At 43.4% G+C, this 15,235-nt stretch overlaps 1 protein-coding gene across 1 annotated transcript; it reads left to right on the top strand.

Moving 5' to 3' along the window:
* The first annotated feature begins 15 nt into the window (after nt 1-15).
* On the top strand, nt 16-13,137 carry LOC144515856 (WD repeat-containing protein 20). The gene is made up of 4 exons (XM_078247024.1): nt 16-1,783; nt 6,005-6,187; nt 6,900-8,309; nt 11,288-13,137. The coding sequence occupies exons 1-4, from the start codon at nt 1,355-1,357 to the stop codon at nt 11,333-11,335; spliced, it is 2,070 nt and encodes a 689-aa protein (XP_078103150.1). The 5' UTR covers nt 16-1,354; the 3' UTR covers nt 11,336-13,137.
* Nucleotides 13,138-15,235: the final 2,098 nt, after the last annotated feature.

Raw genomic sequence — 15,235 nt, 5'->3', positions numbered from 1 at the left:
TATCTGGTGGCACTTGTTTCTTTTCATAACATGCTCGAGTCATTTTACATTAGAGGTACCAACGAAAATTTGCGTCCTGAAAACAACAACCAGTGGCTAAGTATGTCAGTATTATAAATGTAGGCCTACTTAACATTGTGCAGTAAAATGTTTTTCTTGACCATACATCATGTGGTCCTGTTGGGTGTCACTGGGCAGCAGGGGTGAATAACTAAGTACATTTACTCAAGTACTGTACTTAAGTACATATTTGGAGTACTTGAGTCTTTTCTTTTGATGCCACTTTCTACTTCTACTGCACTGCGGTTCAGAGAGAAATATTGTACTCCACTACATTAATCTTGACAGCTTTAGTTACTAGTCACTTTACGAATTGAGATTTGTGCGCACAAAACACATGTAATTTATAAAATAAGATGTTTTATTATAAATGAAACTACCCAACAATATGAAGGACTAAAAGTAGCCCACAGCTGAAATGATTAGCCGATTAAACACTTAGTTGATTGACAGAACTGTTTTGATCGTTTCCGGTTTCTAAAAGGTGAGGATTTTTCTGCATTGATTACGCTAAGTACATGTTCCTGATCATACTTACATACTTTTACTTAGCCTAAGTAGCCTAACATTTTCAATGCAGCAATCCAACTTTATTTTTAAAGCACATTTAAAAAACAACAGTTGAGCCAAAGTGCTGCACAGTCATGAAGCAAAAAATGATCACAGTAACAGAGACACAATAGGCCTACTATAGGCCTAATATAAAAATAATAAATAAATACAAAACATAATACAAAACACATTTTCAATGCAGGACTTTTACTTGTAACAGAGTATTTTTTACAGTGTGGTATTAGTACGTTTTCTTAAGTAAAGGATAAATGCTTCTTCCACATTTGCTGGGCGGTTAAATGAAGCACTCTGTCCGGGGCTGGATGCCCTCTCTTTGCCCCCGACACATCAGTGGGAGTGCGCAGTGCAAGGCCGGGCCAGCAGCAGCAGCAGCAGCAGCAGCAGCCGTCGACGCATCATCGAACGTAACGTTACTTATTGAACGTAACGTTACTTTACGCACACTGGATGAACGGAGGCAGAGACCCGGTCGAGAACTCGAGGATGATGCTTACACCGGCTCAGAAGGGCTTTCTCTCTGGGTTTATTTGCCAGACAGCAAAGGTTTTGGCTCCAGTACTGGTGTAAAATGCACTGGAGCAGACCGGGTGTGCTGGTCGGCCTAGCTGATCTCGGCTGCTCGGCTTCGCCTCTCACATATTTATTCTAGTACTTTTTGATTGTAGCGTTATTATTTCCAGGTCAAAAAATCAGTTTCCTGTGCGGCTTGTTTGTACTAAAAATGGCCGGAGATGGCGGCGCTCTGAAGGATATCAATGAGATTAAATCCCAGTTCCGGACCAGAGAGGGCTTCTACAAGCTGCTCACCCTCTCGGACTCGCAGCAGCGGGGCGGACTGCCGCGGGGTCCGTCCGCTGGAGCGACGCTGGGCCCTGGAGGTGGACCCGGTTCGATAGCCGGCGGAGGGGTCGGGCTGCTGCAGGGGCCGGGGGCTGCCGCCGCCGCCGCCGCCGCCGCTGCTGCTGCTGCTGCGGCTGCCGCCTCCTCCTCTTCCAATGCCGCAGCCAACTCCTCTCCAGTGGGCTTCCTGCCGCCCGTCCGGGTCTCTATGGTCAAGCTGCAGCCCGAAGACCCGAGCGAGGACTCGGAGAGGGTGTGCTTCAACATCGGCAGGGAGCTGTATTTTTACACGTACACCAACATCAAGAAGGTGAGCCTGTTCTCCTCCTCCTCTATGACAGATTGGATGGTCAGGGTTAGCTTAGCATGCTAACCTGCTCTGCAAATTAGATACTCCCATTTAATCATGTTTTCAAACCGAGGTTCTTGGGCTGCTCGTGCTGCACAGAGCAGGCGAGCATTTGACACATATGATACCTTTATTTGCTTTGCAATGCGACATGATAATGTGCGTGTGAACAGACAGACAGTGAATGGTGCATCATGCACACGGATGCCACGGGTGTCAGTGGACGCTGCAGGGGGGCAACAGTGTTACTATACGAGCAGGAACCAGAGACAGGAAGCCACTGACTTCAGCCCACTCAATGATGTGATCTAAAGGTTGTTTATTCTCCTCTGAATGTTAATATACATATTTGTTACTCCTCAACAGTGGTGGGTTGTATCAAAGTACATTTAACTTTGAGTATTTCCATTTTTATGCAACTTTATACTTCTACTCCACAACATCTCAGAGGGAAATATTTTACTTGTCTAACAGCTGACAAATACTTTTCAGATTACACTTCCTTCCTGTCAAGTAAAAACCATGCATCTTCAAAATGTGGTGATTTTGATTGTTTTTTATAAATTGAAAGATGGTTTTAGAACGTTAAATAAACTATTACGAAAATCTGTATAATTGCCAATGCTTTTAATATAGGCCTACTGAGTTACAAAAATAACTTCTCACACATGATGATACATCCCTTACTTGTCCTTCAGTTTCTCCTCACTCAGCTTGTTTTTAGCATTGCTAGCTTTGTTTTTAGAGAGCTGGAAGTGCGAGCTTCACCACTTGCTTCTTGAGGAATGCTAATAACCCATTTAGGAGAACTGGAGGACAAATGTAAAAAGCTTCTCCTCCTCTAAGGTGACATGGATCAATGAGGGAAACTGTTGTAACTGCCTACCTTCCTTAAATGTCAAGGGTTTTCTTTCACTGCACACTGTTCATGATTTGATCTTTTCTGGGTCATAATGAAATGACTCCAAAAGTACAATAAATGGCCTTCATTTGCCAGGAATTTGTATCTTTATGACTGATGCACACGTGTAGATGGCTTAGTTGGCTTGCATGCAACAGACTGAAGATACATGTCATGATGTCACCATCACCATACTATACATTCAACATTCATGCAGTATAACACTTCATTTATACTCCACATCCTCAAAATTCAGGGGCTCAAAATCTTATTTACAGTGGGTAGAAGTATTTGATACACTGCCGATTCTGCAACTGTGACAGACGGAATCTAAAACAAAAATCCAGAAAATCACATTGTATGATTTTTAAATAATTACTTTGCATTTTATTGCATGACATAAGTATTTGATCACCTAACAACCAGTAAGAATTCCAGCTCTCACAGACCTGTTAATTTTTCTTTAAGAAGCTCTCCTGTTCTCCACTCTGCACCTGTTTGAACTTGTTACCTGTATAAAAGACACCTGTCCACACACTTAATCAAACAGACTCCAACCTCTCCACAATGGCCAAGACCAGAGAGCTGTGTAAGGACATCAGGGATAAAATTGTAGACCTGCACAAGGCTGGGATGGGCTACAGACCAATAGACAAGCAGCTTGGTGAGAAGGCAACAACTGTTGGCGCAATTATTAGAAAATGGAAGAAGTTCAAGATGACGGTCAATCTCCCTCGGTCTGGGGCTCCATGCAAGATCTCACCTCGTGGGGCATCAATGATCATGAGGAAGGTGAGGGATCAGCCCAGAACTACACGGCAGGACCTGGTCAATGACCTGAAGAGAGCTGGGACCACAGAAAACCATTAGTAACACACTACGCCATTATGGATTAAAATCCTGCAGCGCACGCAAGGGCAGGGGGGCTCAAGCCAGTGCATGTCCAGGCCCGTCTGAAGTTTGCCAATGACCATCTGGATGATCCAGAGGAGGAATGGGAGAAGGTCATGTGGTCTGATGAGACAAAAATAGAGCTTTTTGGTCTAAACTCCACTCGCCGTGTTTGGAGGAAGAAGAAGGATGAGTACAACCCCAAGAACACCATCCCAACCGTGAAGCATGGAGGTGGAAACATCATTCTTTGGGGATGCTTTTCTGCAAAGGTGACAGGACGACTGCACCGTATTGAGGGGAGGATGGATGGGGCCATGTATCGCGAGATCTTGGCCAACAACCTCCTTCCCTCAGTAAGAGCATTGAAGATGGGTCGTGGCTGGGTCTTCCAGCATGACAACGACCCAAAACACACAGCCAGGGCAACTAAGGAGTGGCTCCGTAAGAAGCATCTCAAGGTCCTGGAGTGGCCTAGCCAGTCTCCAGACCTGAACCCAATAGAAAATCTTTGGAGGGAGCTGAAAGTCCGTATTGCCCAGCGACAGCCCAGAAACCTGAAGGAGCTGGAGAAGGTCTGTATGGAGGAGTGGGCCAAAATCCCTGCTGCAGTGTGTGCAAACCTGGTCAAGAACTACAGGAAACGTATGATCTCTGTAATTTCAAACAAAGATTTCTATATCAAATATTAAGTTCTGCTTTTCTGATGTATCAAATACTTATGTCATGCAATAAAATGCAAATTAATTATTTAAAAATCATACAATGTGATTTTCTGGATTTTTGTTTTAGATTCCGTCTCACAGTTGAAGAGTACCTATGATAACAATTACAGACTTCTACATGCTTTGTAAGTGGGAAATCCTGCAAAATCGGCAGTGTATCAAATACTTGTTCTCCCCACTGTATGTCAAAGAATATTAAAAAGAGATGTTTTTTTAAGGTTGTACTAATGATTTAACTATGAAATCATCCTCCGGCACAATTGCATTTAATCAGCACAGATGCAGCAATATGTTTTTCCTCTCCTGCAACTGACTCTGATACCTAAATTCAAGATCTGATCCAGAATAGCATCTGTATAAGACCACGGATGTATTATAAGACCGAGACGCACCGGGCTTTCAACCGCTCGGCTGCAGCGCTGTGAGATGACCTAGTATAAAAAGCGACAAAGTCCACATAGGTCAGGGTGGATGGATGGGTCAACCAAACACAGGACTTCACCCAGGAGACAGCTGTACGTGTCTCGTATGAAACCAAAAGTCAACGTTGACTTATTTTAGCTTATGTTAACTTACATAGGTTACATACTTAACTAACATCACGTATGTTAGTTACCTAACAAACATACTTATTTTAACCCAAACCAATATCTTTTCCCAAACCTAACCAAGTTGTTTTGTTGCCTTACCTTAACCCTAGCCCACCTAAAAAACATGACGCCAAGTGGTCCTGACCAAGCGGTCGTATGTGATGAGTTGGGAGTAAGAATGTATTGACAAACACTAAACCAGTTTTAGCTTGCTCTAATCATTTCATGTGAAGCTATTGAAGTTGCCACTTTGTTTGTTTTGCATGCAGAACGAGGACTGTGGATTTTGTCCCCCACCACTTACATGTGCAGCGCATGAGGAAGATATCTCTATGAACAGGAGGAATGATTACAACAAGCAAAACCTGTTTCAATGTTCACATGGGCACCTGACTGTTGTTTTTAAGACAGACGTGGACAATGTTTCGATCTTAGCCGTTACAGTTTTTCTGCCAGTAAATTGTGTTTTATAGGGCACGATGAGTATATTCTTTCATTAGTGTCATGGTTGATTGTGACCCCCTTCAAGCACTGCGAGGCAATGTATATTTAAATCTTGGCAGCAAGGACTATAGACTTTAACAAACCCTCAGAGATGCTGTGTGGCCTTTCGGTGGGCTGTCTATGGGTACACCAACAACCTGAGCATCAGTGTTTCCATTCTGGAAATACTCCTGCAGCCATGTTGCCTTCTGGTCTTTTGTGGTGGAAAGAAACCTCATCGGTCTCTGAATCTTGTTTGATGGATTTCTCCCTGTATAGGAGAAAACTTTGCTGTAGCTAGCTGCTGTGGAAATATCTCAAAGGAATTTTTTTTGTCATCTACGCTTGATGATCATTTGTCAAAATAGAAATCACCTAATGATAAATTGGCCCAGAAATGTAAGATACATTGTCAGCAGATGTCTGTAACTGTGATAAATTGTTGTGTGGACTCTTGCTTTTAAATGGATCCTGTGGAACAAATGAAACCCCTTCGAGGACCTTTTGAACGTCCCTGAAACCCACTTTGTGATAAATTGACTCTTCTCGGCGTGCTTCACAGTTCTCTTTCTCCAATCTGTTTCATCTGCAGGCTGTAGACCTCAGTAAGCCGATAGACAAGAGGATCTACAAGGGGACTCAACCAACATGTCACGACTTCAACCAGTACTCTGCCACAGCGGAGAGTGTAGCTCTCATCGTAGGTTTCTCAGCCGGACAGGTCCAGTATCTCGACCCCATCAAGAAGGAGACCAGTAAACTCTTCAATGAGGAGGTATTGTATTTGTCTGTTTTCTTCTTGTGTTGTTAAAGTAGCGGGGGTTGCAGCTCTGTGTGTTGTTGTGATTAAAACCTGCTGCTACAATGCAACAGAAGTAATTTGTCATTCTTGTATCGATTTCTTTTCTGCCCTAGTTTGGGTGCTGTGATGTAGCCTAGACGTCTTCAGCGTTTTATCCCTTTAACATTCATTTACTGCGTCTCCTGAACTGCCTCTTTCTTTTTAATGGGCTTCTCTTTAATGGGATTCCCAATTCAATTTAGGAGATGAAGGGGCCATGTGTGCACGACTGCATGCAGATAGACTTTGTGTTTAGGTGTGTCCTGAATCTGTTCACCTCTGTGGGATTTTCTTTTAAATCTTTTTTTTCCTCATCTTCCATCCCCTGGTCTGTGTCTGTTGGTTTCAGTCCGTCTCTGCTGCAGCTTGTTCCTTGATCTCTGCAAACCTTCTCTCTCTCCCCATGTTTACTTTCTACGTACTGTATGCTTCTCTCGATAGATTTGTTTGATCACACATTTTGCTAGCAATGAGGTGACATAGTGTCCACATCAAAGCACAAACAGTGTTTGTAATATCTTAATTTTTACCCTTATCTTCCCATTCCTCCACTCTTTCGTCTCCTCTTCCATTGTCCCCTCTTTCCTATATTTCTCAAAATCTCTCTCCTTATGTTTCCTCTGTACACCTCCTTCCTGTTTTCCAGAGGTTGATAGACAAATCCAAGGTGACATGTCTAAAATGGCTTCCCAAGTCTGAGAACCTGTTTCTGGCCTCCCATGCCAGCGGCCATCTCTACCTCTACAACGTGGACCACCCATGTGGCACCACGGCCCCACAGTACTCTCTGCTGCGGCAGGGAGAAGGCTTCACCGTCTACGCCTGCAAAACCAAGACGCCGCGCAACCCGTTGTTACGATGGGCCGTGGGCGACGGAGGCCTCAACGAGTTTGCTTTCTCCCCGGATGGCGTGCATGTGGCGTGCGTGGGCCAGGACGGCTGCCTGCGTGTTTTCCACTTTGACTCGATGGAGCTGCAGGGGGTGATGAAGAGCTACTTCGGCGGGCTTCTGTGCGTGTCGTGGAGCCCCGATGGGAAATATCTCGCTACCGGCGGAGAGGATGACCTGGTTACCGTCTGGTCATTTGCAGAAAGTCGTGTGGTTGCAAGAGGTCACGGCCACAAGTCCTGGGTCAATGTGGTGGCGTTTGACCCCTTCACGACTTCCCTGGAGGATGAGGAGCCGATGGAGCTTAGCGGCAGCGAGGAGGACCTCCACCAGGGAGCACCAAATAACTCCATGCACTTCGGCCGGGTCCGAACGAGCAGCACGTTGTCGCGCCTTTCTCGGCACAGCTCTAAAGGTGGCGGTTCGGCGTCGGTCACATACCGGTTTGGCTCGGTGGGCCAGGACACCCAGTTCTGTCTGTGGGACTTGACAGATGACGTCTTATACCCACGCCTGCCGCTGTCCCGCGCCTTTACTAACACTTTTGGGCCCTCGCTGTCCAACTCAGGCAGCGGGGGGGTCAACAGTACCTCAGTTGGGGGAGGAGGTGCAACGGTTGAGGGGCACCATCATCCGCCTAACACCAACACTGGCACCGCCAACCCGCCAACCCTCCCCTTACCACTTCCTCGCTCCCTCTCCCGCTCCAACTCTCTGCCCCACCCTGCCGTGGCAAATGCCTCCAAGGGCCAGGGCGCCTCGGAGGGCAGCGGGGGAGGCGGGGGAGGTGGAGGGAGCAGCGGAGCAGGAAACAGTACCCCATTCAGCATCGGCCGCTTCGCCACGCTGTCACTCCAGGAGCGCAAGTCGGACAAGTCCGGGTGCAGCAGTGGGGTGGAGAAGGAGCACAAGAGGTACCACAGCCTGGGCAACATCAGCAAAAGCAACGATAAGATCAACGTGGCGCCGAGGAGCAACCGGCTGGACGCCGCCAAGGTCCTGGGCACCACGCTGTGCCCACGCATGCACGAGGTGCCGCTGCTGGAGCCGCTGGTGTGCAAGAAGATCGCACATGAGAGGCTGACAGTCCTGGTGTTCATGGACGACTGCATCATCACCGCCTGCCAAGAGGGGCTCATCTGCACCTGGGCACGGCCGGGGAAGGCGGTAAGTCTTCAGTTAACCCTTTCAGGTGAAAAACATTGGATTAGGAAATACGTCAATGCTTTGGCTACAACTAACTATTTATTATTATGATTAAATTCATGATTGAAGAATAATGGTGTTTTTTGATTTGTTGATTTATCGTTCAGTCAGTTAAAGAAGTATTTTACCGCTGGAAAGAGGGTTTTTTAAATAAAAATTGGATGTCTATGCAGTAGAATGGAGCAAACACTTTTGAAATTGGAGGTACATGACCAAAGAAAACTGAGAAAAGTGGCTGTGGTATCTCCTGTTCACTTCCTGTTTACGAGATGTCGTATTTCAGCCAAACGGTGCACTAAAAATGTTTCTGAAAACATTTCAGGCGAGAAGTAGGCAATACAGTAACCAAATCTTGGTGCATATTTGATTAGCACTGTCTAGCGCTAGCATGCTAGCGGTTAGCCCCCTTGTTCTCAATGGCAAAACACTGCTACAACACTCACAAGTTCACCATAATCTACAAAAGAACTACTTCCATGTCCCTGTTCTGCAGGTATTCCACGCAAAGTTGGAAGTGCGCCCTCATTTAGAAGAAGTCTATGGAGCTAAATCAGGGCCAAATGTTTTGTTAATTTGAAATATAGTTGAAAAACTAAAGCTTGAAATTGAAAATTTAAGTTTTGGTCTAAAACTTTAAAAAAATAAAACCATGTATTCAAACTAAAAATAAGTGTACCAATTTTTCTTTCAGTTTGAATAAAATTTAGATTAAATTCTGGAATTATTTTGAATAAATTATTAATTTTCATTTTTCACTTTGTTTTCAGTTCCACATTTCATGTTTTCAGATTCAAAACTTATTTTTTTTACAGCTTCAAATCTTTTTTTTCTGTTTAAGATCAGGTTTTTTAATTTTCAGACTTTTGGCACTGATTGTTTTGCATAGAGGGCGTGGCTTCAACTCAGAGGGGCGTGGAATTATGAGTGACAGCCTAACAAAGAAGGCAGAAGACTCTCCTCAGTCATGTTGCCTTCAGGAAATTGTGTTACTGCAAGAACTATGACTGAATGCTTTCTATCCACCATATACATGTGATTTTTACTAAACAAACTGGTGCCAGTGACAAAGTTCCATTTAAAAAAACTGTTTTGGACAAAACGTGGTACCAATTACACTATAAGAGCAATAAACTGTGCCAGATTGTGCAGTTCAGCAGGACCAATGACTTCTCCCACTTCCACGTACGACTTTGAATGTATGCACCACAGTATTCACTCGGCAGTCAGCATGGCATCCGCTCCGCCAAGGCAACCCTGGCGCCAGCGCACAGCTAAGACGTGAAAGATATTAGCATTTTTGAATAGATACTTTGGGACATTATCCCCGCAGTGGCATTTTTTTGTCATTAACACATAAAGGGGAAAATAGGTGGACAGCTGGACAAAGCTGGAAATGAAGTATCGCTAGCATTAAAGTTAGCATTAACTAATGTTAGCTTCACACTAGCTGGTGTTTTTACACTAATTTCAGTGTCCAGCTCAAGTTTTTTGACTTTAACGTGTAGTGTCTTTGTTAACCTCTGTTTGTCAGAATGACCATAACTCGACAGTGGCTGCTTTTTCAAGCTTTAGTTTTTCAACTATATATATTTTTTTCAAATTAACAAAACATTTGGCCCTGATTTAGCTCCATAGAAGTCTCCCGGCTAATCCTGCCTTGTACTACTGAAGTTAGAGAAACGGCTAGCGACTCCCAACAAAGAACAGAAGTCTCACTCTGTAGCTAAAACAGAGAGCTCAACACACAGGGTGAAAAGAGGAGCTGCAGCAATGTGCAGTACAACAAATATATGGTGTTTTTTGAAAATTAAACCATGTATACCTATTCTGGTACAACTTCACCATACAATTATGCCTGAAAATGAGCATAATATGGGCACTTTAAGCTGCTATATGTCCATTAGTGTTTGATGTATAGGTGAAGGGCGATTGTTATATTTTTTTCTGAAATTATTTTCTACATTTAAGGATTATAATACAATCTCGTATTTAGTTCCTTGTTTAAAATCTGCCATGTGGGGCGCCCAGATGGCTCAGTTGGTAGAGCGGGCGGCCATATATAGAGGTTTACTCCTCACCACAGCAGGCCTGGGTTAGACTCCGACCTGTGGCCCTTTGCTGCATGTCATTCCCCCTCTCTCCCCCCTTTCATGTCTTCAGCTGTCCTGTCAAATAAAGGCCTAAAATTCCCCAAAATTTTTTTTAATCTTTAAAAAAAAAAAAAGAAGAGAAATCTGCAGTGTGGTTTTACTTCTATCAGGTAGGGGTGGGGGGAAAAATCGATACAGCATAGTATCGCGGTATTTTCAGTGGCAATACTATATCGATACGCAGACGCCAAGTATCAATCTATTATTAATATATGTCTTGGTCAGTTTGTCTGCTTGAAAATCCCATTTTGCAGCAATAGAAGTGAGGTGAGATGAACAAACAGAGACATAACAGATGTTGACAAAGTTTCCTTGTGGGGGCATCATTTGAAATTGGGAAAAATTTGAAGTTGGAAAAAAGTAATACATTTCTATATAACGCAGAATATTGCAATATGTTTAAAATCGCAATAATATGGTATCTTGACCTCTGGTGATTCCCACCCCTACTATCAGGACGTTCATTATGATGGTAATGTAATGGAAATGGTAATTAGCCTTTAGCCTACTTGCTGTTGTAAGTATAATAATAATAATAATAATAACAGGTTAGTTCACTGATATTCCTTCATTGCAAGTAAGTAATCAGTTTGTTTTGAGTAGATATTTCAGCTGGTGGATATTTCAGACTGCGAGAAATGACTCAACAGTTGGAGATGATTTCGCCTCTCTTCTCCGGAGCAAAGTTGGCTTTTTATCTTCTTGCACTTTAAAGTGGAGTACAGATTTTCTCGGTCTGATTGTCTCTAGTGTCTAACTTTCCTTTTTATGTTTTGTCTCTCTGATCAGAACTTGACAGCACAGAACGGGAACTCTCCGAGCGGCACGGTGGTATAGCTGGAGGAGAAGCTTTGCACTCATCCCTCCCTCCATCCATCTCTCCACCGATCCTCAAATATGTCAAACTGAGGGCCAACAACCAGACACTGTACCCTACCTACCACTGCAGTATTAAACCGCCAGTATAACCCTCTGTACCCGACACGACCCGAACCCTTTTCCCTACGGATTTCACTCACACGTCGGCCACTTGGGTGGGAAACGCATCCAGCTTTATGGAGGGTTTCCCACCTTGTGCCGCTTAGGAAGTTTATCCCTGGTGCTTTGCCCCCCCCGCCTTCACCCCACGCCTCCGTGATTCTCCGCAGAAAGACTACATCAAACAAACGGAGATCGTTTATCCTCCTGGTCTGCAGCCCTGAAGCATCAAGATGCGAGGCTCCATTCGTCTTACATCTGATCCCTCCCGTTTCCCATTCATGCAATAGACACTGCAAAAGCCACGGCCATTGGATTTAAGTTATTTATTTTATCACAAGACTGTGTAATAATTTATAATGTAAATACTGAAAATACTCTATGATTACGAAAAAGGACAAACGTGTATGGAAATAATGACCCGACAACAAGGAAGGAAAAAAAACAGGAAAGATGAAGAATATTAATATATGAAGATCCTTCTATTGTACATAGCAACCACAGTTAAAAAAACAAACAAAAAAAAAAAACAGAAAAGTGAAGGTCTGCTGTTTTAGGGAACTTGAAGATGTCAATGCGCTTTTATTTAGTGTGAGTTTCTCCAGGTTGTCCCTGAAAGCAAGCTGGTGGCAGCATTTTTGGGTCCAGTGGGACTCCTTTAGAGAGACGAGTTGAGCACAGAGAAGCTGCTAGCTGTACAGCTGACTGACCGAGTTAATAGCTCTGAATAATACTAATTCTCCTGGACAAACGGCGACTTAATGAATAACGAACAAACACACACACTGTTGCACATTCCCTACATAAGCGGCTCACACACACGCACACACTGTTGTACATTCCCTATGTAAAGCAGGCTCACACACACACACACACACACACTGTTGCACATTCCCAACATAAAGCGGCTCACGCACACACACACACACACACACACACACACACACACAGTTGCACATTCCCTATGTAAAGCAGCTCACACACACACACACACACACACACACACACACACACACTGACATTCCCCTCATGGTGTAGCATCATATATACTGTAGATTCATTCCTGTTGCACCTGATTTGCCTCTTGCAAGAATTTGCACATACAATAAATCCACAGTCCATCCTGAGCTGCCTGATGAGCGACACAAGGGATGTTATTGTCTTGTCTGATCTGACGCCTGTCCCAGGGTTCAAAATTAGCACCATTTACCTGCCAAATGCTGGTAAAATATGCAAGTGGCTGGTAGATTTTCTTTACCCACTAATCAAAAGAACGATGGTGATCTATTGAGTGGCTGGTTAAATGTAATCATTCACTAGCCCTAGGACGAAAAAGTTAATTTTGAACTGCCCTGTGCAGAAAAAGCTCCCACCTTTCACTGGATATATTGGGTGCAGAGGATTGAAAAGGTGTACATCTTCTACGTCAAGATTTGGATTTTTCCTCGCTTTTGATTCTGCTTATCGAATTCCAGTGCTTATTGAGTCTTTGCTCAGATTCCTGAAATATTTCAGTAAGAAAAGAAAGCAAAATATGCCAAAACCGCCTATATTTTATTTGTGTGCAGATTTTGGGCTGCCTGCCATAAACCTGCCAAAAGGTGTTTTGTGATTATTTTTGATTAAAAGGTAAAATAAAGATAAAAGTATTCTTTAATAAGTTTTTGCCGTTTTTACATTTGTTTTTACTGGAGTCTGACGTGCAAAGATTAGCTGATTTTGAGGCATTATAAACATGACAGGAGACATAAGAAAATTCTTCTACTTCCTGGCCTAATAATCACACGGAATGTCTGTTTTCTCTTTAACTTCATTATTCATTCGTACATTGTGTTGTTTTTTCATGCTGGGTTGTTATTTTGCTTTCTCCACACAAAGGCTGCAGCGCTGGTTTATAAGAGCAGTTCATGTTTTTCTCACCTTTCCCAATTTAAGAGTTTTCAGCGGTGCTAGTGGCAAGGTATGGCAATGTCTGTCTGTCTGTCTGTCTGTCAGTTTGAACAGACAGTCATGGTTCTTAGAGAATGAATCCTACTCATCATCAGGTCAAAATTACAATTTGTTCAATATTTTGGTTTATGATCAAATACCTGCAAAACTAATAACCTCCCTATCAGTCTCAGTTGTACTAAGCAAATGTTAGCATGCTAACATGCTGAACTAAGATGATGGACATGGTAAACAGCCTTGCAAACTGTTGGCTTGTTGGTTCGTGTACAACCGAGGGGGTGAGCCAGCCTCCGCAAAGCGTACCTACTATGGAGCCATTTTGCTCCATCACCCGCCATTAGCATCCCATTGAATGCCATTCATTTTGACACCACTTTGACAGCGAATAACTTTACATCTGAAGCGTTTAAAGACTCTATTTGTCCATTGTTTATTTCTAAAGAAACACGACAATGTATAAAAGGCTCCATTACCTTGTACCTCACGTTATGGCTCTGTAGCAGACGTTTTTGTAAAAATAGGCTAACCATTGTGTCATAACCACGCGACTTACTGTCGCATTGTAGAGGAATTACCGTATAGTACAGGAGAAGCTGTTTAATTTTAATTACTAATGTTAACTAGCATTTTAGTTAGCAATAATTAGCCTGTGTCCATGTTATCTCCTTACATATACCTACGCTCTCCGTCTCTGCAAGATTGGGAATGATTGAGATTTCTCTTGGCACAGCTACCAGAAGACTTCCAACTTTCAGACAGGTTGCTCACGTCACATTTACGTCGTCTCTCTCAGTTGGAGGCTGCACAGTAACGCTCAGCCCTCACCGGAAAAGTGCTTCTAATAAACTTCACTGGTCTCCGTTGCAAGTCTACGGCGTTGATTTGTCAATTTCTTTAACTGTCTATGTATACAACACACAGAGCAAAGAGGCAACAGGTCGTAAACTGTCTCAAACTGCAGTAAAACCACCCAATTTAGACGCATATTCCAAATGCGCAGTACACTTGTCCAAGAATGCTCCTAAAACCAGAATAATACCGCCATATCCCACGTCTTAATCAAAAATGCTGCATTCGGAATAAGGCCTCATTCAGAAATCTGCTGTTTACATGACCCGTATCTATTTTGAGATATTAGTGTGTAGGTAAACGTAGTCGGTATCTTTTGTGACACTCCTGTCTGCCGTATTGTAATCATGATGCGTATGTGATGACACTGTAGAGCCACGTGTTATTTTCAGGAATTGATAAGCTGAATTGAAAAAGCACCCCATATAACAAAAAAATTGATTGATAATAATTTGGAACTGATTCGAATTCAGAACTAGTTCTCGATGCCCCGCTGATAACCTGCACTCCAAACTATTTCTTTTCACTTTTGCCCGCTTTCTGAAGATCTGTCTGTTTTGGTTTTTGTCTTATTTTGGGCCCTAACAAACTACTGACTTACAACTGTGATCACTCAATTGGAAGCTCACAGTTCCACAAGCCGGCAGGATTTTTTATCAGCCTTGTATCAGAGCTACATGTGTGACATTACATCCTATAAATAGCAGATCAACTTCCAGCTCTGCAGGAGCACAAGCTAGCAGCAGACAAACCACCAGGTGTCCTAGCACTGTGTCGGAGCCGGTGGGAGGGCATTGATGCAGCCACATTCTTCACATTAACTTTTTTGCTCAGCAGCCATTAGGGCTAGTGGTATCCCAAAGTTACTAGCCACTCAGCATTGTCACTAGCCACAATTATGTGGGAAATTACGCTTTTAAAACGCTATTAAAGTTGACTGGTGTGCTACAATTTACTAAA

Source organism: Sander vitreus, chromosome 3, assembly GCF_031162955.1.
Source record: "Sander vitreus isolate 19-12246 chromosome 3, sanVit1, whole genome shotgun sequence".
Taxonomy (NCBI): Eukaryota; Metazoa; Chordata; class Actinopteri; order Perciformes; family Percidae; genus Sander; species Sander vitreus.
Note: the sequence above shows the minus strand (reverse complement) of the source record. Positions and strands in the feature narration are given on the sequence as shown.

Excerpts from the sequence above, each read along its gene's own strand:
- LOC144515856 (XM_078247024.1), top strand. The coding sequence starts at position 1,355 with ATGGCCGGAGATGGCGGCGCTCTGAAGGATATCAATGAGATTAAATCC. Across the intron at positions 1,784-6,004 it reads CGTACACCAACATCAAGAAG|GCTGTAGACCTCAGTAAGCC; the intron begins GTGAGCCTGTTC and ends TTTCATCTGCAG. Across the intron at positions 6,188-6,899 it reads GTAAACTCTTCAATGAGGAG|AGGTTGATAGACAAATCCAA; the intron begins GTATTGTATTTG and ends CCTGTTTTCCAG.